General features: G+C 38.9%; 1 protein-coding gene across 1 annotated transcript; it reads left to right on the top strand.

Moving 5' to 3' along the window:
• The first annotated feature begins 1,308 nt into the window (after window positions 1-1,308).
• On the top strand, window positions 1,309-20,124 carry stard7 (StAR related lipid transfer domain containing 7). The gene is made up of 9 exons (XM_061927089.1): window positions 1,309-1,510; window positions 3,041-3,500; window positions 3,568-3,734; window positions 3,810-3,859; window positions 10,588-10,698; window positions 10,770-10,852; window positions 10,972-11,071; window positions 11,159-11,243; window positions 19,101-20,124. The coding sequence occupies exons 2-9, from the start codon at window positions 3,061-3,063 to the stop codon at window positions 19,277-19,279; spliced, it is 1,215 nt and encodes a 404-aa protein (XP_061783073.1). The 5' UTR covers window positions 1,309-1,510; window positions 3,041-3,060; the 3' UTR covers window positions 19,280-20,124.
• Window positions 20,125-22,166: the final 2,042 nt, after the last annotated feature.

Raw genomic sequence — 22,166 nt, 5'->3', positions numbered from 1 at the left:
ATTTTTTTTAAACTTTTTAAATTTTTTTTTTAATTTTTAAAAAAAAAAAATTAATTTAAAAAAAAATGTTTTTAAATTTTTGTAAACATTTTTAAATTTTTTTTAATTTTTGTAAATTTTTGTAATTTTTTTTTTAATTTTTGTAAATTTTTGTAAAAATGTTAAAAAAAAATTAAATTTAAAAAAAAAAATTTACATTTAATTTTTTTTTTAATTTTTAAAAATTTTGTAATTTTTAATTTTCTTTTTTCTTTTTTTCTCTTTTTTTTTCTTTTTTTAAATTTAAAAAAAATATTTTTAATTTTTAAAAAATATTTTTAACTTTTTTAAAACTTTTTTTAAAACTTTTTTAAACTTTAGACTGGATAGGCATACTCCCAGGCCTTCTCCAGGATTCCCGCAAGAGTAAAGAGCTGGTCAGTTGTTCCACGACCAGGACGGAATCCACATTGCTCCTCTTGAATCTGAGGTTCGACTATCGACCGGACGCTCCTTTCCAGTACCTTGGCGTAAACTTTCCCAGGGAGGCTGAGTAGTGCGATACACCTGTAATTAGCACACACCCTCTGGTCCCCCTTTTTGAAAAGGGGAACCACCACCCCAGTCTGCCACTCCCTTGGCACTGTCCCAGACTTCCACGCAATGTACACATGTCAGGTGATTTGAAAAACAATATATACAAAAAATGGGTTATATACACTATAACCACATATAAATATATACACTATAACCACATACATATATATATATATATATATATATATATATATATATATATATATAACCACATATAAACCTGCTTGATGCTTGGAAGAGTTGCTGGGGATCAATTTAGGTTGAGCTCAGGTAGAGGTTGAGCTGAGCCATGATTTTATGGCAGTTTTAAAATTTAGTAGGGAAGTTCGAATTCAAAGGTGTGTTGGTAGTGCATTCCACATTCAACTTTTGTAAAAAAAAACAAAAAAACAATCAGGACACATTATTGTTTTTAAGTTATCTTGCTTATGTACTTTGCCGTGGTCGCATATTGATGACGTCATGACTCGTATTTTTAAACCCAGGTTTGAATGCGATTTTTTTTTCTCCCCAAAGCCGATGTTTTATAACATACAAACATGGGACGACTGTGGCAAATATGACAGAGAATGTTCGGAACAAACACATTTCATCTATCTACAATCTTTACCAAATGCACATGCGGGTTGTATGAGCTAATCATTCACCCTCTCGACCAATCACAATCCCCGTTATGAATCGCCTCTGTCCAATAGGCGTGCGTGTTATACGCCTGCCAGGCTTCAGCTTCCGGGTGGGCGTGTCTCAGGGACGACGGGGAAGAAGAGGTCAAATCAGTCGCTGTTTAAAAGATGTGAAACGTGGTAACGTCACTCGGATAAAAGTCTCAAGTTGGAACTACAACAACAACAGAAAGTTGAAGCGGAGGCGCTTAAAAGTATCTGCCGGCTGCGGTGGTGCTAGGAGCGGCTTTCAGTCGCAGACTACTGTTAAGGTTAGTCATGCTAACGTTAGCCGACGCTAAATGTCGCGTGCTCGCTAACTTCAGCGCAATAATGTTGTTTACTTTATGTTTACTTTATACATATATGTTTACTTTATATATATATATATATATATTTTTATTTTATGTTTAATTTATATATGTATGTTTATTTTATAGATATATGGTTACTTTATGTTTACCTTATATATATATGTTTACTTTATGTTTACCTTATAGAGATGTTTACTTTATATATATATATGTTTACTTTATATATATATGTTTACTTTATAGATATATGTTTACCTTATAGATATATGTTTACTTTATGTTTACTTCATATATATATGTTTACTTTATATATTTATGTTTACCTTATAGATGCTTACTTTATAGATATGTTTACTTTATGTTTACTTTATAGATATGTTTACTTTATATACGGTTTATATATTTACCTTATATATATATATATATATATATATATATATATATATATATATATATATATATATATATATATGTTTACTTTATATATATATATATATATATATATATATATATATATGTTTACTTTATGTTTACTTTATATATATATATATATATACAGTATGTTTACTTTATGTTTACTTTAGAGATAAATGTTTATTCTGGAGATAAATGTTTATTTTTGTGATAAATGTTTATTTTGGGGATAAATGTTTATTTTGGAGATAAATGTTTACTTTGGAGATAAATGTTTATTTTGCAGATAAATGTTTATTTTGGAGATAAATGTTTATTTTGGGGGTAAATGTTTATTTTGGGGATAAATGTTTATTTTGGAGATAAATGTTTATTTTGGGGGTAAATGTTTCTTTTGGAGATAAATGTTTACTTTGGAGATAAATGTTTATTTTGGGGATAAATGTTTATTTTGGAGATAAATGTTTATTTTGGGGGTAAATGTTTCTTTTGGGGATAAATGTTTACTTTGGAGATAAATGTTTATTTTAGAGATAAATGTTTATTTTGGGGATAAATGTTTATTTTGGAGATAAATGTTTACTTTGGAGATACATGTTTATTTTGGAGATAAATGTTTATTTTGGAGATAAATGTTTATTTTGGAGATAAATGTTTATTTTGGAGATAAATATTTATTTTGGAGATAAATGTTTACTTTGGAGATAAATGTTTATTTTGCAGATAAATGTTTATTTTGGAGATAAATGTTTATTTTGGAGATAAATGTTTATTTTGGAGATAAATGTTTACTTTGGCGATAAATGTGCTGCTTATGAAGGTAAACTACTGATATTTACATGTTTAATATAACACTGGCATGGTGCATTTGAAGGTAAACTATTGATATTTACATGTTTAATATAACACTGGCATGGTGCATTTGAAGGTAAACTATTGATATTTACATGTTTAATATAACACTGGCATGGTGCATATGAAGGTAAACTATTGATATTTACATGTTTAATATAACACTGGCATGGTGCATTTCTTCACATCTCCAACTTGTTACCTACTTTGCTGCTCATCCAGTCTTGGGAGGAGTGGCCGCCATGTTTCAGTCGGTGCCGCGTCGCCTGCCCGGCGAGGTCGGGGTCAGGACGCTCAGGCTGCGGAGTTTGGGGTTGTTCCGGCAGGAGGAAGTCAGGGGCTCGTCTCCCTGGCTGGGCAGGGCCACCGGCCTGCTGCTGTCCACCCTCCATAGGGCGGCGGTCCTGGTCCGGGAGACTACAAGATGTGGACAAAAGAGGAAGGGACTGCTGTCCATATTCGTGGACCATTGTAGTTTTTTGACCGGCCAGAGGCTGCGACGCGCGTGTCGGATCGGCGAGCTCTACTCCAACTTGTACTCGGAGAGGACCAGGTGGACCCTGGTGGGGAGCATATGGCGTCGGCTGCAGAGCAAGCACCCTCCTACAGGTCGGCTGATGGCGGCCCTGGCGGGCGTCTTCATGTGGGAGCATGAGAAGATTCAAGATGAGGAGATACTCAGGTTGGGATTGTGCACACTCGACACAAACACAGCCTTATTGTGCTATAATACTTGCATCCCTGTGCAGGTGTGGACTCGAGCTAGAGGCGCTGGACATGGTGAAGAGTCAAAAGCACAAAGCTGCAGGCTCCACAGATGAACACGTGGATGTGGGCTGGGAGGCGGTGATGGAGAAGAAAGACTTCAAAGTGTGGAAGAGACCCATCCCTGACAGTCACCTGTACGAGTACAGAGGTCAGTCGCTCGCTCGGTTAGCTTGAAACAAGTCGACATCATAACAGCCCTTATTGTTGTTGTGTGCCATCACAGTGTTGGGCTCCTACAGCGACATCACACCAAGACAGTTTTTCAACGTGCAGGTATGATATTTATCAACTTTTACAAGACTTGCAATGCATACTGCAGGGTTGCTCCTACGTCAGGCCTGGGCAATTATTTTGACCCGGGGGCCAAATTTAGAGAAAAGAATGTGTCTGGAGGCCGGTATATCTATTTTTAGGAACACTAATACAAAACCTCACAATAATGTCTGATTGAAAGCTAAAAACGTTATGACAGACCACCTTAAGAAACGGAATGGAATTTTACATGTACCGTATTTTCCGCACTATTAGCCGCACCTAAAAACCACAAATTTACTCAAAAGCTGACAGTGCGGCTTTTAACCCGGTGCGCTTTATATATGGATTAATATTAAGATTCATTTTCATAAAGTTTCGGTCTCGCAACTACGGTAAACAGCCGCCATCTTTTTTCCCCGTAGAAGAGGAAGTGCTTCTTCTTCTACGCAAGCAACCGCCAAGGTAAGCACCCGCCCCCATAGAACAGGAAGCGCTTCTTCTTCTTCTGTAAGCAACCACCCGCCCGCGTAGAAGAAGAAAAAGCGCGCGGATATTACGTTTCATTTCCTTTGTGTGTTTACATCTGTAAAGACCACAAAATGGCTCCTACTAAGCGACAGGGATCCGGTTCATGAAAAGACGCAATCTCTCCATCCGCACACGGACTACTATTTCACAGCAACTGCCTAAAGACTTTCAAGAAAAGCTGGCTACTTTCCGTGCATATTGTAAAAACAAGATAGCTGAAAAAAGATCCGGCCAGAGAACATTATCAACATGGACGAGGTTCCACTGACTTTTGATATTCCTGTGAACCGCACTGTGGATACAACGGGAGCACGTACGGTGAATATTCGCACCACAGGGAATGAGAAGTCATCCTTCACTGTGGTTCTAGCTTGCCATGCTAATGGCCAGAAACTTCCACCCATGGTGATATTCAAAAGGAAGACCTTGCCAAAAGAGACCTTTCCAGCCGGCGTCATCATAAAAGCTAACTCGAAGGGATGGATGAATGAAGAAAAGATGAGCGAGTGGTTAAGGTAAGTTTAAGTTTACGCGAAGAGGCCGGGTGGCTTTTTTCACGCAGCTCCGTCCATGTTGATATACGACTCCATGCGCGCCCACATCACGCTGGTTTTTAATATATTATTAAAGTTTGACTGACCTATCTGACTGTTTTTTTGACATTCCTTTAGCGCAGTTAGATGCGGCTTACAACACGGGGCGGCTTATAGGTGGACAAAGTTTTGAAATATGCCGTTCATTGAAGGCGCGGCTTATAACCCAGGGCGCCTTATGGTGCGGAAAATACGGACACCCAGAACGTACATGAAAATAAAGAATGTGGGATTTACAATATTAAAGGGGAACATTATCACAATTTCAGAATTGTTAAAACCATTAAAAATCAGTTCCCAGTGGCTTATTATATTTTTTGAAGTTTTTTTCAAAATTTTACCCATCACGCAATATCCCTAAAAAAAGCTTCAAAGTGCCTGATTTTAACCACCCGTCCATTTTCCTGTGACGTCACATAGTGAAGCCAACACAAACAAACATGGCGGATAGAACAGCAAGCTATAGCGACATTAGCTCGGATTCAGACTCGGATTTCAGCGGCTTAAGCGATTCAACAGATTACGAATGTATTGAAACGGATGGTTGTAGTGTGGAGGCAGGTAGCGAAAACGAAATTGAAGAAGAAACTGAAGCTATTGAGCTACATCGGTTTGAACCGTATGCAAGCGAAACCGACGAAAACGACACGACAGCCAGCGACACGGGAGAAAGCGAGGACGAATTCGGCGATCGCCTTCTAACCAACGATTGGTATGTGTTTGTTTGGCATTAAAGGAAACTAACAACTATGAACTAGGTTTACAGCATATGAAATACATTTGGCAACAACATGCACTTTGAGAGTGCAGACAGCCCAATTTTCATCAATTAATATATTCTGTAGACATACCCTCATGTCAGCAGGCCAGGGAAGCTAGGGTCGATATTCTTCTCTTGATCATCTTCGGGACGGTGTGAGCCAAGACATCCAGGGGGTTTAGCTCGCTCGTCTGCGGGAACAAACTGCCGCCATCGCTTGCCGCGCTACCGAGGTCTTTTGTCCCTGAATTGCTCACACACTCCGGCAGATTCAATGGGGGTCTGGCGGCAGATTTCTTTGACTTTATCGTTGGAAATGCATCTGCTTTGAGTGTCGCAGGATATCCACACATTCTTGCCATCTCTGTCGTAGCATAGCTTTCGTCGGTAAAGTGTGCGGAACAAACGTCCAATTTCTTGCCACTTTCGCATCTTTGGGCCACTGGTGCAACTTGAATCCGTCCCTGTTCGTGTTGTTACACCCTCCGACAACACACCGACGAGGCATGATGTCTCCAAGGTACGGAAGACAGTCGAAAAAACGGAAAATAACAGAGCTGATTTGACTCGGTGTTTGAGAAAATGGCGGATTGCTTCCCGATGTGACGTCACAACTCCGAGAGCGAATATTAGAAAGGCGTTTAATTCGCCAAAATTCACCCATTTAGAGTTCGGAAATCGGTTAAAAAAATATATGGTCTTTTTTCTGCAACATCAAGGTATATATTGACGCTTACATAGGTCTGGTGATAATGTTCCCCTTTAACTATGAAGGATAAAACACTGAATATTGACAACATATGAACGTCACACCCCCTCTCCATTCACATATTTTACAGTCAAGCGAAACGCTACAAAAATGCAACAAATACAGTGAAATATGAACGCAAAGAGTACAAAAAATCCCACCTACAATCTGATACATGTGATATATCACTAAGCTTTAGAAATTTGTTGTAAAAATCTCCTTCCCCGTCTGTCCCTGACACTCACATTTCAGGCTCTGGAAACACTCTGTGGAAACACTCCCCACCCACACTGCTTGATGCCTGCTGTGACTTAGATTACCATAGTAACTAATTAGATGACCATAGTAACTAATTAGATGACCATAGTAACTAATTAGATGACCATAGTAACTAATATATCATGCAAAAGTGCAGATTCCAACCATTGAAATACTTTGTATAGTTGAAGACTTACGGTCATTATAAAACATCACTGCACATCATAATGGCAGCTACACTTTACATCTTAAACATCTAAAAAAAGGATTTGGGAATGTCTGACTGGTCAGATTGAAAAGCTCAACGGGCCGCATGTGGCCCCCGGGCCTTAATTTGCCCAGGTCTGCCCTACATGTAATTGATTGCGGTGTGCCGCCACGGCAAGATAAATGGCACCACACCTTTAAAAAACGTTGTTGTTTTTTTACATGAAAAATAAAAAATACTTACAGTACAGGCCAAAAGTTTGGACACGCCTTCTCCTCATTTAATGTGTTTTCTTTATTTTCATGACTATTTACATTGTAGATTGTCATATCAAAACTATGAATGAACACATGTGGAGTTATGTACTTAACACAAAAAAGGTGAAATAACAGAAAACATGTTTTATATTCTAGTTTCTTCAAAATAGCCACCCTTTGCTCTGATTACTGCTTTGCACACTCTAGGCGTTCTCTCGAAAGGGTGGCTATTTTGAATATAAAACACCTTTTCAATTATTTCACCTTTTTTTGTTAACTGAAAACGTGTTTCATATTCAAAATAGCCACCCTTTCGAGAGAATGCCGAGAGTGTGCAAAGTAGTAATCAGAGCAAAGGGTGGCTATTTTGAAGAAACTAGAATACAAAACTTGTTTTCAGTTACCGTATTTTTCGGATTATAAGTCGCACCGGCCGAAAATGCATAATAAAGAAGGAAAAAAACATATATAAGTCGCATTTTTTTGGGAAATTGTATTTATTTTCTTTCTTTCTTTAAGTGGGCTAAATAACTTTAAACTTTAATACATGCTCAGATAGGCCAGTATCGGGTCAGTATCAGTATCGGTATTGGATCGGAAATGCAAAAACAATATTGGTATCGGATCGGAAGTGCAAAAACCTGGATCGGGACATCCCTATTCTATTCTAAGTTTGGACACACCTTCTCATTCAATGTGTTTTCTTTATTTTCATGACTATTTACATTGTAGATTGTCACTGAAGGCATCACAACTTTGAATGAACACATGTGGAGTTATGTACTTAACAAAAAAAGGTGAAATAACTGAAAACATGTTTTGTATTGTAGTTTCTTCAAAATAGAAACCTTTGCTCTGATTACTGCTTTGCACACTCTTGGCATTCTCTGGATGAGCTTCAAGAGGTAGTCACCTGAAATGGTTTTCACTTCACAGGTGTGCTTGAAGCTCATGGAGAGAATGTCAAGAGTGTGCAAAGCAGTAATCAGAGCAAAGGGTGGCTATTTTGAAGAAACTAGAATATAAAACATGTTTTCAGTTAAGTACATAACTCCACATGTGTTCATTCATAGTTTTGATGCCTTCAGTGACAATCTACAATGTAAATAGTCATGAAAATAAAGAAAACACATTGAATGAGGAGGTGTGTCCAAACTTTTGGCCTGTACTGTACATATACTGTATGTAGTCTAGTAGTTACAGTCGTGGTCAAAAGTTGACATACACGTGTAAAGAACATCATGTCATGGCTGTCTTGAGTTTCCAATCATTTCTACAACTCTTATATTTTTGTGTGATGTAGTGATTGGAGCACATACTTGTTGGTCACAAAAACATTCAGGAAGTTTGGTGCTTTTATGAATTTATTATGGGTCTACTGAAAATGTGCTGGGTCAAAAGTATACATACAGCAATGTTAATATTTGCTTACATGTCCCTTGGCAAGTTTACCTGCAATAAGACAAGCTTCTGGTGGAATTTATGACCACTCCTCTTGACAAAATTGGTGCAGTTCAGCTAAATTTGTTGATTTTCTGACACGGACTTGTTTCTTCAGCATTGTCAACACGTTTAAGTCAGGACTTTGGGAAGGCCATTCTAAAACCTGAATTTAGCCATTCCTTTATCACTTTTGACGTATGTTTGGGGTCATTGTCCTGTTGGAACACCCAACTGTGCCCAAGACCCAACCTCCGGGCTGATGATTTTAGCTTGTCCTGAAGAATTTGGAGGTAATCCTCCAAGGTTCTGTAAAACACCAGTTCCATTGGCAGCAAAACAGGCCAAGAGCATAATACTACCACCACCATGCTTGACGGTAGGAATGGTGTTCCTGGGATTAAAGGCCTCACCTTTTCTCTTCCAAACCCAGTATTGTGGCCAAAACAGCTCCATTTTTGTTTCATCTGACCACAGAACTTTCCTCCAGAAGGTCTTATCTTTGTCCATGTGATGTCAGATGAAACAACAATGTAGCTGTTTGGCCACAATACCATTATGTCTAAATGTCATTCATTTATTCGATGTAAAAATACATAACATTATTAAATATTTAATTGATTGCGGAGCATGCTGACCCAGACCGTGGAACACGTAAATTAGAGGAATTTATTGACGTCTGACTTATTTCCGCACTTTCAGACCAAGATACTCCTGCTTCTCTGCTTAGAGATGAAATCAATTCATGAGTGCTGACAGGGCTGTGATTACTGGCTAAATATGGCTAAGTTGGCAACTTTGCTTATTCTCTGGCAGACCCAAGTGTGTTATGTGCTTATGAGCGCTGGCTACAAATGAATGTATTGGAAACACTGGCATTAAGAGCTGTGGCTGTAGGCAACCTCCAATTGTAGTTTTTTTGTCTACCAGGGGTGTAACGGTACGTGTATTTGTATTGAACCGTTTCAGTACGGGGGTTCCGGTTCAGTTCGGAGGTGTACCGAACGAGTTTCCACACGGACATATTAAGTAGCGTAACGCACGTTGTGTAAACAATGCACACCGAGGCATGCTAGGAGCTAACGGGCTACGATAGACTGACCATATGTCCTCTTTTCACCGGACATGTCCTCTTTTGCGGAGCTGTCAGGGCGGAGTTTCTTAAATGCCTCAAATGTCCGGCATTTTGAGTTAGGGTTGCGTGTATTTTCAATGTACGTTCAGGGTTAAGAAGGGGTTAAAAACAAAACAAATTGTGCGTGCAGCAGCATTGGTGAGGGAGGGGCAGAGACAGAGAGAGAGAGAGAGAGTTATGATAAACGCGCATGCGTCGCCAGGCTCTGCTTTTTATCCATAGATTTATCACATTTAATGTTTTATTATCTATAGCAGGGGTGTCAAAAGTGTGCCCACAGCTAATGTTTTAAAGGCCCACGGCACATTCTAAAAATACTATTAAAATAAACAAAAACATAACAAAAGTGAAATAAAAAAGCTTAAAGGTTAAATGTAATTTAGAAAAAGTTGCAATGTTGACTAATAAAACAAAGCTGTTTTTTTATTCCTTTCAAACTGTCATTGCTCAAAACATAATATTGAATCAAAATCAATGTTATTATGAATTATTGACCCATCCAATCCACTTCACATCAAATATTACACTAAGAAAAATATTTTTGGTGGAAGATTTTGCAAATTTGGTAAATAAATAACCAAAAAAATGTACATTTTGTTGTTTTCTTACTGTACCGAAAACGAACCGAACCGTGACCTCTAAACCGAGGTACGTACCGAACCGAAATGTTTGTGTAGCGTTACACCCCTAGTGTCTACATAAGATGTCAGTAGCAGCTGTTGGGTGTCCTTCATGGATCCACCTCTTGCACAATGTTAACACCGCTGTTTAAATAGCACAATGACAACATGGCTGACCTCGGTCTTGCCTTTGTCCCAGTTGGACACAAACTACAGGAAGAAGTGGGACGCGCTTGTCATCAAACTGGAAGTGGTGGACCGAGACGTCAACACGGGCTCAGAGGTGGTCCACTGGGCCACGCACTTTCCTGTGAGTTCTTCTTCTTCTTCTTCCTCTTCTGGGCCCTAAAATAAAAGTACTAAATGGACACCCCCCCACAGTACCCCATGTACTCCAGAGACTACGTGTATGTGCGGCGCTATGACGTGGACCTGGACAACAACCTGATGATCTTGGTGTCCAGGTAGGAGTCAGCACACCATCTTACATTTGAATACACAAATATGTGTACTGTATATATATGAGACACTCGTGATTTAGGGCTATATAAATAAACATTGATTGATGTCCTCTTTTTATCAGAGCTGTGCAGCATCCCAGAGTTCCAGAGTCTCAGGACTTTGTGAGAGTTCACACGTACCAGTCCAAGATGGTCATCCGCCCGCACACGTCCTTTGACGAGGTTATTGTCACTAATCTAGCGCTACAAACACCACATTAACTCTGTTATGGCGAGCTACTTATAAAAATTTGACTGTTTTTGTTCCAGAATGGCTTCGACTACTTGCTGACTTACAGTGACGACCCCCAGACCGCCTTCCCTCGTTACTGTGTCAGCTGGATGGTGTCCAGTGGTGAGATTCTCTTTTACCTATCCTATTTTTCCGAGTATAAGTCGCACCGGCCGAAAATGCATAATAAAGAAGGAAAATAACATATATAAGTAGCGTTTTTTGGGGAAATGTGTTTGATAAAAGCCAACACCAAGAATAGACATTTGAAAGGCAATTTAAAATAAATAAAGAATAGTGAACAACAGGCTGAATAAGTGTACGTTATATGAGGCCTAAATAACCAACTGGTATGTTAACGTAACATATTATGGTAAGAGTCATTCAAATAACTATAACATATAGAACATGCTATACGTTTACTAGGGATGTCCCGATCCAGGTTTTTGCATTTCCGATCCGATACCGATACTGACCGATACCGATACTGACCGATACTGGCCTATCCGAGCATGTATTAAAGTTTAAAGTTATTTTGCCTACTTAGTTGTCAGAATCATGTTGAAAAGGGTTTTAGTACTCTTGATAACAACTAGCCAGCTGAATTAGGGGAGTTTGAATAATACACAATGGTTGGTAACAAGAAACTGACCTGTTTATTCAAGGATAAACACAAAATAGACAAAATTATACATGACAAACAGAAATGGCATCATTGAACTAGGGCTGGGCGATATGGCCTTTTTTTAATATTGCAATATTTTAAGGCCATATTGCGATACACGATATATATCTCGATATTTTGCCTTAGCCTTGAATGAACACTTGATGCATATAATCACAGCAGTATGATGATTCTATGTGTTTTGATTGATTGATTGAGACTTTTATTAGTAGGTTGCACAGTGAAGTACATATTCCGTACAATTGACCACTAAATGGTAACACCCCAATACGTTTTTCAACTTGTTTAAGTCGGGGTCCACTTAAATTGATTCATGATACAGATATATACTATCAGATATATACTATCATCATAATACAGTCATCACACAAGATAATCACATTGAATTATTTACATTATTTATAATCCAGGGTGTGGATGTAAGTGTCAAAAAGACAGCCAAAAGAGTTTGATATGAGAATAAATCTACAGTTAAAATATAGGGTAGAAATGCACCCATTTGCAGGAAATGTAGTCTTGATTTTCAAAATTTTCTTTCACGGCTTGCATGTCTACATTAAAACATTCTTCTTCATACTGCATTAATATATGCTACTTTTAAACTTTCATGCAGAGAAGGAAATCACAACTAAAAAAATCACTGATTTTTTCATACGGTGTTGATGTGGAAATTTTTGCCTCAGCATTTTGATGGTGTGGACGTGTGGCACCGAATGGAGATAAGCGTCTCGGCAGACGTCACAATATTTGAACAATGATGACGAAAACTGTTTTCTCTGTCGTGTCCGTGTGTCGAAAATTGTTACGCGCTTATTTTTTTATTTGATTTTGTGCGTGGCATAGATTTGCTATGCGCAGAGGACGCTTAAACAGTGCGCAATTGCACAGGCGAGCACCTTAGAGGGAGCATTGCTCGCACGACTGCGCTAGCATCACAGCTAACATTAGCCATGCTGCTACCTCTCTGCTCGGGGAGGACGTATACGTATGTGACGTATGACGTGACAGTATGTGACGTGTGTAAGAAGGTGCACTTGCTGTCTGTGAGAGGGAGACACAGGACAGAGTGAGAAGAGCCTGTCTTGTAATGCCAGCAGCTAAAAGCAACTGCGTGCCTGTGGATGTGTTGAAGGTGTGCTGGAAAATGCGGAACGGAAATGACGGAGCAGCAGAAAAGTGGAATGTATTATTTAAATCGGTGCGTTGGAAAACACGGACCGGAGTTTTTTTTAAACTGGATCTGGATCGGCATTTTCCCATGCCTTGCCTGTACGCAATTTTTGGCAAATATCGGCAGCCGATCCGATCCAAATATCGGATCGGGACATCCCTAACGTTTACCAAACAATCTGTCACTCCTAATCGCTAAATCCCATGAAATCTAGTCTCTTACGTGAATGAGATCAATAATATTATTTGATATTTTAATAATTTCACACATAAGTCGCTCCTGAGTATAAGTCGCACCCCCGGCCAAACTATGAAAAAAACTGTGACTTATAGTCCGAAAAATACGGTATTCTATAAATCCCACTGCACGCACTCTGAAAATTAATTTCTTGAAATGTGCTTCTTTTTTTCGCATATTTTTAAATTGTAACATTCTCACGTCTTACTTAAAACATGACTGCTGGCTTAATTGCAACAATGTTAACATATTGTAGGGCTACATCATTAATGGACATCAAAGGTTTTAATTACTGCAATTATTAAATGCAAGAGGCTCAGGTTTTGAAATGTTCTCTCTCCTTCCACCAGCGGTATGTAAATAATTAAGTCAATATTTTAAACGCAGTGTTACTGCTCAAACTTGGAGTGGCTAAAAATGTTCAATATTCTTGTTAAAGAAATTATCTGCCTTGTTTTTAATGCATACTTAGGCCTACTACGCGACTGTATTTTAATGTTGGTTGTTATGGCGGCACATGTTTTCTGGGGAGGTACTTGGTGAACAAAGTTTTAATAGTGTCCGTGTAAGTAGGTCTGTCACCACAGTTCCAAACAAGCACACTGCAAAAACTGCAATCTAAGTAAGATGAAATATCTCAAATAAGGGTGATATTTGCTTATTTTCTGTCTGATAAGATCATTCTTCTCACTATGCAGATTTTATGTTAGAGTGTTTTACTTGTTTTAAGGTCCTAAATGATCTCAGTAAGATATTCCAGCTTGTTGCTGAGATTTGATGACCTATATTGAGTAAAACATGCTTGAAACTAGAATATCAAGTGTTGCAAAGCTGTGTCATCAACACTCACAAGTATAAAACTACTTTTTTAAAGTAATAACTTCTTATTTCAAGCATGAAAAAAAAATCATGATGCCGAGCGCATATCATTATGTCAAGATAATGGCACTAGCATTTACTTCATTTAAGAATATTTTTCAACATATTGAGCAAAAAGGTCTAATTTTTTTTCCTACCAAGAAAAGTGCACTTGTTATTAGTGAGAATATACTTATTTTAAGCTATTTTTGGGTTCATTGAGGTTAGCTAATTTTACTTGTTTTGGAAAGTCTTGACAAGCCAAATTTTCTTGTTCTATTGGCAGATCATTTTGCTTAGTTCTAATAAAATACCCCTCATTTTTGTATTTTTAGGGCCCGCATGGCCCATTGTATAAGGACTCCCAAAGGGAGTCTTTATGCAATGGGACATAAGGACCTATTGTATTTGTAAGGTTTTATTATTATTCTTTCTTTTTTCTTCCGCCGCCTCTTTGAGCACTAATTTGACCCACTTAACATGCTTCAAACTCACCATATTTGACCCACACGTCAGGACCTGCGAAAATTGCCTTTTAATAAAAAACCGAACCCAAAAACTCAAAATTGCGCTCTAGCGCCCCCTAAAAAGAAAAAAAAACTAAGCTGCCTGTAACTCCCACTAGGAAGGTCGGAGAGACATGAAACAAAAACCTCTATGTAGGTCTGACTTAGACCTAGTTTTCATAATTGTATATCCTCGGGCAAAAATCAACAGGAAGTTGGCAATTCCCTCTTCAAGACAAAAAAGTACTAAAAACAGTCACTTTTGCCTCTTTGAGCTATAATTTGACCCCCTTAACATGCTTCAAAACTCACCAAACTGAACACACACATCAGGACTGGCTAAAATTGTGATTTAATGAAAAAACCTAACCCCAAATCTCAAAATTGTGCTCTACCGCAATTTTTTAATAAAACGCAGAAAAAACTGCTCCTCGGAAGAAAAAAATGACAAAACTGCCTGTAACTCCCACTGGGAAGGTCGGAGAGACATGAAACAAAAAACCACTATGTAGGTCTCACTTAGACCTACATTTCATAAATTGACAACCCCCAGCAAAAATCAACAGGAAGTTTGCTATTCCCCCTTCAAAACAAATTTTTTGTAAAAACCGGTCACCTTCCTTCAAAAACGATCTCCTCTGAGCGCGTTTGTCGTTTCGCCTTCAAACTAACACAGGAGAGAGATTGAACCCTTCTGATTACAATGACAGAAGCGCTTTTTTTTTTTAACTGCTCCGGTTTTGATTTTATGACCCTTCAAAGACCTGCTGCGCTGATGCTGCTGCGCTGCTGTTTTTTTAAGATGGCTGCTTAAAAGCAGGAAGCACCAACGTGCCCACACAATGCAGACAAGGTAGGTACACTAGACAAAAGTCTTGGGACACTTCAGACTAAAAGTAGACAAAAGTATTGGGACACTTATGACTATCACTGGACAAAAGTATTGGGACATTTAGGACTAGCACCTGCCAAATACGCGGGCCCGACCAATGCTGCTTGCAGCTTTAGTTTTTTCTTGTTTTTGAACACTGACTTTTTGCAGCGCAGCCACGGACAGTGTAAATAAACACGGGTGTTGTGGACGTAGCTCAAATATTTTAGAAAGTAGATTATTGCATATTGTTCAAATGTGTGGGGCAAAAATATGCTGGTTGACATTGTAAAAGAAACTTCCTTCACTCGTCATTCTAGCAATTTTTGGAATTCGGATAAATTGAATCTAAAAATCGCAAATGGAATCGCTGTTGCAATTTTTGACAGAAAAATCGCAATTTAGATTTTTTTTGCTCAAAATCGTGCAGCTTTATTGTATTGTATGTTTTTATACTTTTACCCTATTTGTTTTAAAATTGTACTTACAATTAAACCAAGTATTTATGTAATTTGAACAATTATTCATTGGACACCTTAATTCATAATCAACATTTTTCTACTTTAAATTAATTGACATTTAGTTTGGCAGTCAATGTTGAAAAAAAAACACTCAGAATATTTTTTTTTTACGTTACAAAAATAATGAATCTCATTTTATTCACAATTAAACATTATTTCATAATTTAGTGGTTTTGTGACATTGGGTTCAAAATATATATATATATATATATATATATTAGAGATGCGCGGATAGGCAATTATTTCATCCGCAACCGCATCACAAAAGTCGTCATCCATCCGCCATCCACCCAACCAACATTTTATCAAAACCACACCCGCCCGCCATCCGCCCGTTGTTATATATCTAATATAGACGATGCAAGGCATTAGTGAGGTTAGAAAGCTTTTGCCTGTTAAAGAAAGGAGACTGATCCAATGCAGCACAGACATTCAATGCGTGATAATATTATTTATCATTATTATAGTATTATTGTCATTTCCATTAAGAAAGTGTTGACTATTGTTGCCAATGCCCTCAGCTCAGGAGTGCGTTCCTCACACTTTGTGTGCGCAGTTGCAGCAAGCAGAACGAGGCTTTTAAGAAGTTAAAAAAATGTTTTAGAAAGACTAGGCCTATATTTTTGTTAGGTAAGAATTTATTTCAATGAATATTAACTTGTTAACGTTATAATGCTCAAATAGGGACGAGGGCGGGGTGCACAGTGAACAATTTCGCGACAAAGATGAACCTTTATTGATTGATCTGCAGCCATGACAAAATATCAGACAATCTCCATTGTCAACGACAGGCAGGAAAATAAAGATAAACACATAGCCTATGTTGTAGGCATAGGCTCATACGTTTTTAAGTTGAAATAAAAAAATAAATAAAAAATGTGCCTCATAAGCCTTAGGCTGTCAATCACGTGCACAAACTTAAATTGTACAATAACATATGTATGTCATCCCTATTTAAACAAAAATAAATTAAATAAATAATAATAATAAATTACCTGCAACTTATTGGCCAAGGCAAATAGCTGAAGGGGGGAAATCAAACCCATCAGACTGCACTTTATCATCAAACTTGAATTATAATGAAAATAGACGGTCGTGACAAACAAAGCAGGCTAAATATCCTTACATTGTCGCCAATCGGAGATGCGCTTCACTTGAAAGCGAGGCCAAATAATTAACACACATAGTAGTATATCTCCAATAGAAAAAAACACAATAAACAACGCAATTGCCTTAATTCCTTTGCATTGTAGTGCGCCCAAACAACACGTAACCATCAAAATTATTCAGCTGACCGAACTCAATATAGGTTAGACATGGGCTTATTGGGTATAGCCGAGGTAACGTAGACTAATTCGTTTAACATATCCAACCGTATGTCTACTTACTTTTTTTTTTTTGTTAGCACTATGCAGGAATAAAATGGCATCTACAGTGCCAGGATTCATGCGAGAGCGCCTGGCCTCTAAAATGCGCCCTGAAGGAGCGCTCACTTGCGCCACTTGTTGCTGGGACGCATAGGATTCTCTTGGCAAGGTGTTGTAGTCGTGGGAATGATTGTCCTTGTTTCCCCCAAAAGGAAAGTAGATTTTCCTCTGCTGATCCGTCGAGATGGAAGTTTGTAGAGGAATAATCCTCTACTTCATCAACAAGCACAGGTGTATCCTCCTCCCATTCTGTGAAGTCAATCCTTTTCTTTTTCGGTGATGCACCATCAGCTCCACCTAAAGGACCGATTAAAATCTATACGTTTTTCGTATGTGGGTAACAACATTTAACTATGTATATATTAGAGATGCGCGGTTTGCGGGCACAACCGCGGAGTCCGCGGATTATCCGCGGATCGGGCGGATGAAATTTAAAAAAAAATTAGATTTTATCCGCGGGTCGGGTCGGGTCGGGTGGTTAAAAAAAAATTAGATTTTAAATAGATTCAGGCGGGTGGCAGTTAAACCAATTCGGAAATATATATACATAGTTAAATGTTGTTACCCACATACGAAAAACGAGCAGGCACCTGCAGCATATGCCACAACAGAAGAAAAAAAAAAAAAGAGATGGACACTTTTACGGAGCGGAGAAGGGACACCTCGCCGGGGTCCGGGACCGAGGCCCCTTCCCCCGAGAGGGCCCCACCGGGAGCCGTAGCTGAGGCGATCCGCGAGAAGGGCCCGACGCACGTCCAGGGTCACCACCGCGCCCACCGCACCGACACCCCGCCTCGTCCGCCTTCGCCGCGGCCGGCGTCACGCGCAGCAGGTAAGCAGCTTACCTGCCCGCCACCCCCATGGCCGGGGGCGCGTAACAGGGGTCACTCCGCGCGCAGTGCGCTCACGAAAGGGGTGGGGCTCACCCTGGTTGATATAGACAGCAGCTAGGACGGTGGCCATGGAAGTTGGAACCCGCTAAGGAGTGTGTAACAACCCACCTGCCGAATCAACTAGCCCTGAAAATGGATGGCGCTGGAGCGTCGGGCCCACATACCCGGCCGTCGCCTGCAGCGAGACGCGCTTGGAGGTGCGCTCAGCGCGGCTCCCATATGATTGCGCGCTGGTGTGCGTCTGGGTCGTGACAGCGTGGCACGCGAATGTCTGTGCTGCATTGGATCAGTCTCCTTTCTTTAACAGGCAAAAGCTTTATAACCTCACTAATGCCTTGCATCGTCTATATTAAATATATAACAACGGGCGGATGCGGTTCTGATCAAATGTTAGATCGGGTGGATTGCGGATGGTTGACGACTTTCTGATGCGGTTGCGGATGAAATAATTGCCTATCTGCGCATCTCTAGTATATATATTTCCGAATTGGTTCAACCGCCCGAATCTATTTACAATCTATTTTTTTCGTCATGTCACCCGCCCGACCCGCGGTTTATCCGCGGACTCCGCGGTTGTGTCCGCAAACCGCGCATCTCTAATATATGTATATATATATATATATATATAAATGTTTTGCACAATTAAAACATGTTCAGCTCTCTTCAAATATGTAACTCTCAAAATATGTTTAAGTTGGAAAAATGATTATCAGTTTTGTGTTCTTATTTAACATTTATGTACTTTTTACTATTATGTCTTACTATTTGAAATGTCAAACCAATTTGAATGTAATTGTAATTTCCCTGACAGGCATGCCGGACTTTTTGAACAAGCTCCACACCGCAGCTCTGCAGGCCAGGAACTTGGAGGTGGGCGTGTACGACTACGCCAGCGTCGTTACAAGCAGCGACACGGGCCGCCAGCAGAACCAGGAGCGATTGGCCGCGGAGAAAAACCACGCCGGTGGTCCCGGTCAGATGTACGCTTGAGCCTACGCTGACATGGAGAAGACAAGTGGATTTGTCCAGATGAAACCCTCCAAAAACCCAAATACTTTGGGTTTGTTTGTGTGAAGATTTTTTTTGTTTTTTGTAGAAGAAAAAAGAAGAATGGACTTGGGCACTGCCCTTAAAGCCAGTGTGTGTGTGTGTGTGTGTGTGTGTGTGTGTGTGTGTGTGTGTGTGTGTGTGTGTGTGTGTGTGTGTGTGTGTGTCATAACACTGGTCTGAGGGAGAGGAGACGGCCAAATTGTTCTTGTGTTATGAAAGTGTTGTGGCAAAGCGGACTAAAAAGACAAGACGTATGGACAAATGGTGGATGTGCTTCTGCAGTATTGACCACAGAACATGGCTGATTCATCTCTGCACTGACTGATGAAGGACTGGGCTCTCAAGATTGCTTGCTTTTCCACGTCTATGCAGAAGATTCACTTGGGATACGACGGCAACTTTTAGGGCTCTTGTGAAGCTAAAAGCCGACCTTGTACAGCGTGTCTTCTAACGACCATTGACATCCTCACACATGCACTTCTAAATGTGTGTCTTCTTTTTATTTTAGACATGTTGAAATGAAAAAAGGTTAATCCATTTCAATTGCAGCAAACAAGCATCTCATACAGACTTTTTTGTTACAGTCCCTGTTGTACATTCTTATTAAAAAAAACACCTGGATGATCTAAATCTTGCTAACTCTGTGCTGTAATTCTGATGCTTTTTTCTTGTTAAATCATTGACATCCTTTTTCTGAATGTACGAATAACGCCACATGCTGTGGACTTCAAGTTGCCTCTGAACAATAAAGACACGTTTACAACCTGACAATGTCACACACAGCACATGAATTTACTTGCATTTATTTGTCCGTTTCATACCTGCCAACTTTTGAAATCAGAAAAACCTAGTAGCCAGGGTCCAGGGGCCGCAGGGTCCAGGACAAAGTTCTGGTGGGGGGTTCAGGCTTCGCCCCCCGACGCAAAATGATTGATTGCATTCAGACAGGTTAAAATGTTGCTAAAACCATCACTTTTCTATCAGTCACAGTGACTTTTCAAAACAAAAATATTACAGCAAAAATCATATGGGTTGATTGACATGTTTATTCTGTAAGCTAACTTCAATAGTTTGAAATTATTTTGACAGTTAATGCCAGTTATCCTGTCAACCTTTCACAAGACTTCAATTTGTTAATTGAAAGTATAAACACTTTTTACAGTAAACAAATGGTAAAACAGTACTAAACAATTCCATTAAAAAAAAAATTGGTGTCATTATTAACTTTCTGTCCAAGCTTGTATAATCTACTGCCTTGTTCAATTGTAAAAAATATTCTGTGCCTAAAATTCACATTTCTATCACAATGATCATACTGTAAACATGGTAAGCTAACTTCATTAAAATTAATAGTCCTGTCAATAGCATGGAATTACAATTCAAATGTAGTTTTTTTGTAAGCCTTTCAAAAGAATTCAAAATATGAAAAATGAATGAAAATTAATTTAAGCCATCAGACACTTGAAAAGTGGCACATCACATCTCTAATGTAATCATTTTAACTTTTCAACAGAAATAGCACTGCAAAAATATTAAGGACATACTTCTGTATTTTGGTAGTTATGCTGTCAACATTTAACAAGATTTCTTCAACTTGGACTTGAAAGCATAAATAGTATAAACACTTAACAGTATAACAGTACTAAACAATTCCAATAGATAACATTGGTGTCATTACCTTTTTGTGGCTAAAATCCGAAAAACGTTGAAAGTTTTCCACTTGTATCACTAGCAACGGCATTAGACTTGTGTTTTTTTGTCCCAACGTGGTCTTTTACATCGCTAATTCCTCCGTGTCCGATCGAAAAATCTTGTCTGCACAAGGTGCAATTCGCGTAGTTTTCACCCTTTTTGGAACGGATAATTATTCCCGGATAGGCTTTTGAATATTCTTCACGGAATGACTGCAGTTTTCTTTTCGGTTTAAGACTCGTTTGCGATTTTTCTCCGGCTGATTCCATGATCGTTCGCTCGTTTGGAAACAATGGGCAACAGGTGCCTCGTGCTTGGCAGCGGTGCTATAAATAGCCTCGCGCATGGCATTCGGAATGGCTCGATAGGAAGTTACGGGAAGCAGTGTCGATTGTCATTGTTGTTACGCGATTTCGTGAATAAAACTTTCAAAAAATTTTTTTTTTTTAATTAATGAAAAACCGTATTTTTTATCACTGCAACCGTAACCCGGAATAGGTTGATGAAAACCGTACTAATTACGGGAAAACCGGAGTAGTTGGCAGGTATGCCGTTTATAATCACAAATCCGTCTTTTTTATTTTTGTAAAAATGTTTCTTTTTTTCCAACCTACAATGTGTGTTAAAATCTTGATCCGTCTCTTTGCCATACCTGCCAGCAACTACGCTTTTCCCGTAATGAGTACGCTTTTTGATCAAAACTACAGGTTTTCCATTAAAAATGGACGCTATGTAGCGCAGCAACTCCACGGGCAGGGGACAACATAAACGGGAAACATCAATGATGATTGGTTGGTTTACGTATAAGAACATCCATGATTGGTTGGTTGTTTACTATGATGAGTCGTGATTGGTTAAGGTTAGGGCCAGAGGTGGGTAGAGTAGCCAGAAATTGTACTCAAGTAAGAGTACTGTTACTTTAGAGATTTATTACTCAAGTAAAAGTAAGGAGTAGTCACCCAAATATTTACTTGAGTAAAAGTAAAAAGTATGTTGTGAAAAAACTAAAGTACTGAGTAACTGATGAGTAACATACACACACACATATATATATATATATATATATATATATATACACACATATATATATATACACACATATATATATACATACATTGATAAATACAGTATATAA

Source organism: Nerophis lumbriciformis, linkage group LG32 (genome assembly GCF_033978685.3).
Source record: "Nerophis lumbriciformis linkage group LG32, RoL_Nlum_v2.1, whole genome shotgun sequence".
Lineage (NCBI taxonomy): Eukaryota > Metazoa > Chordata > Actinopteri > Syngnathiformes > Syngnathidae > Nerophis > Nerophis lumbriciformis.
Note: the sequence above shows the minus strand (reverse complement) of the source record. Positions and strands in the feature narration are given on the sequence as shown.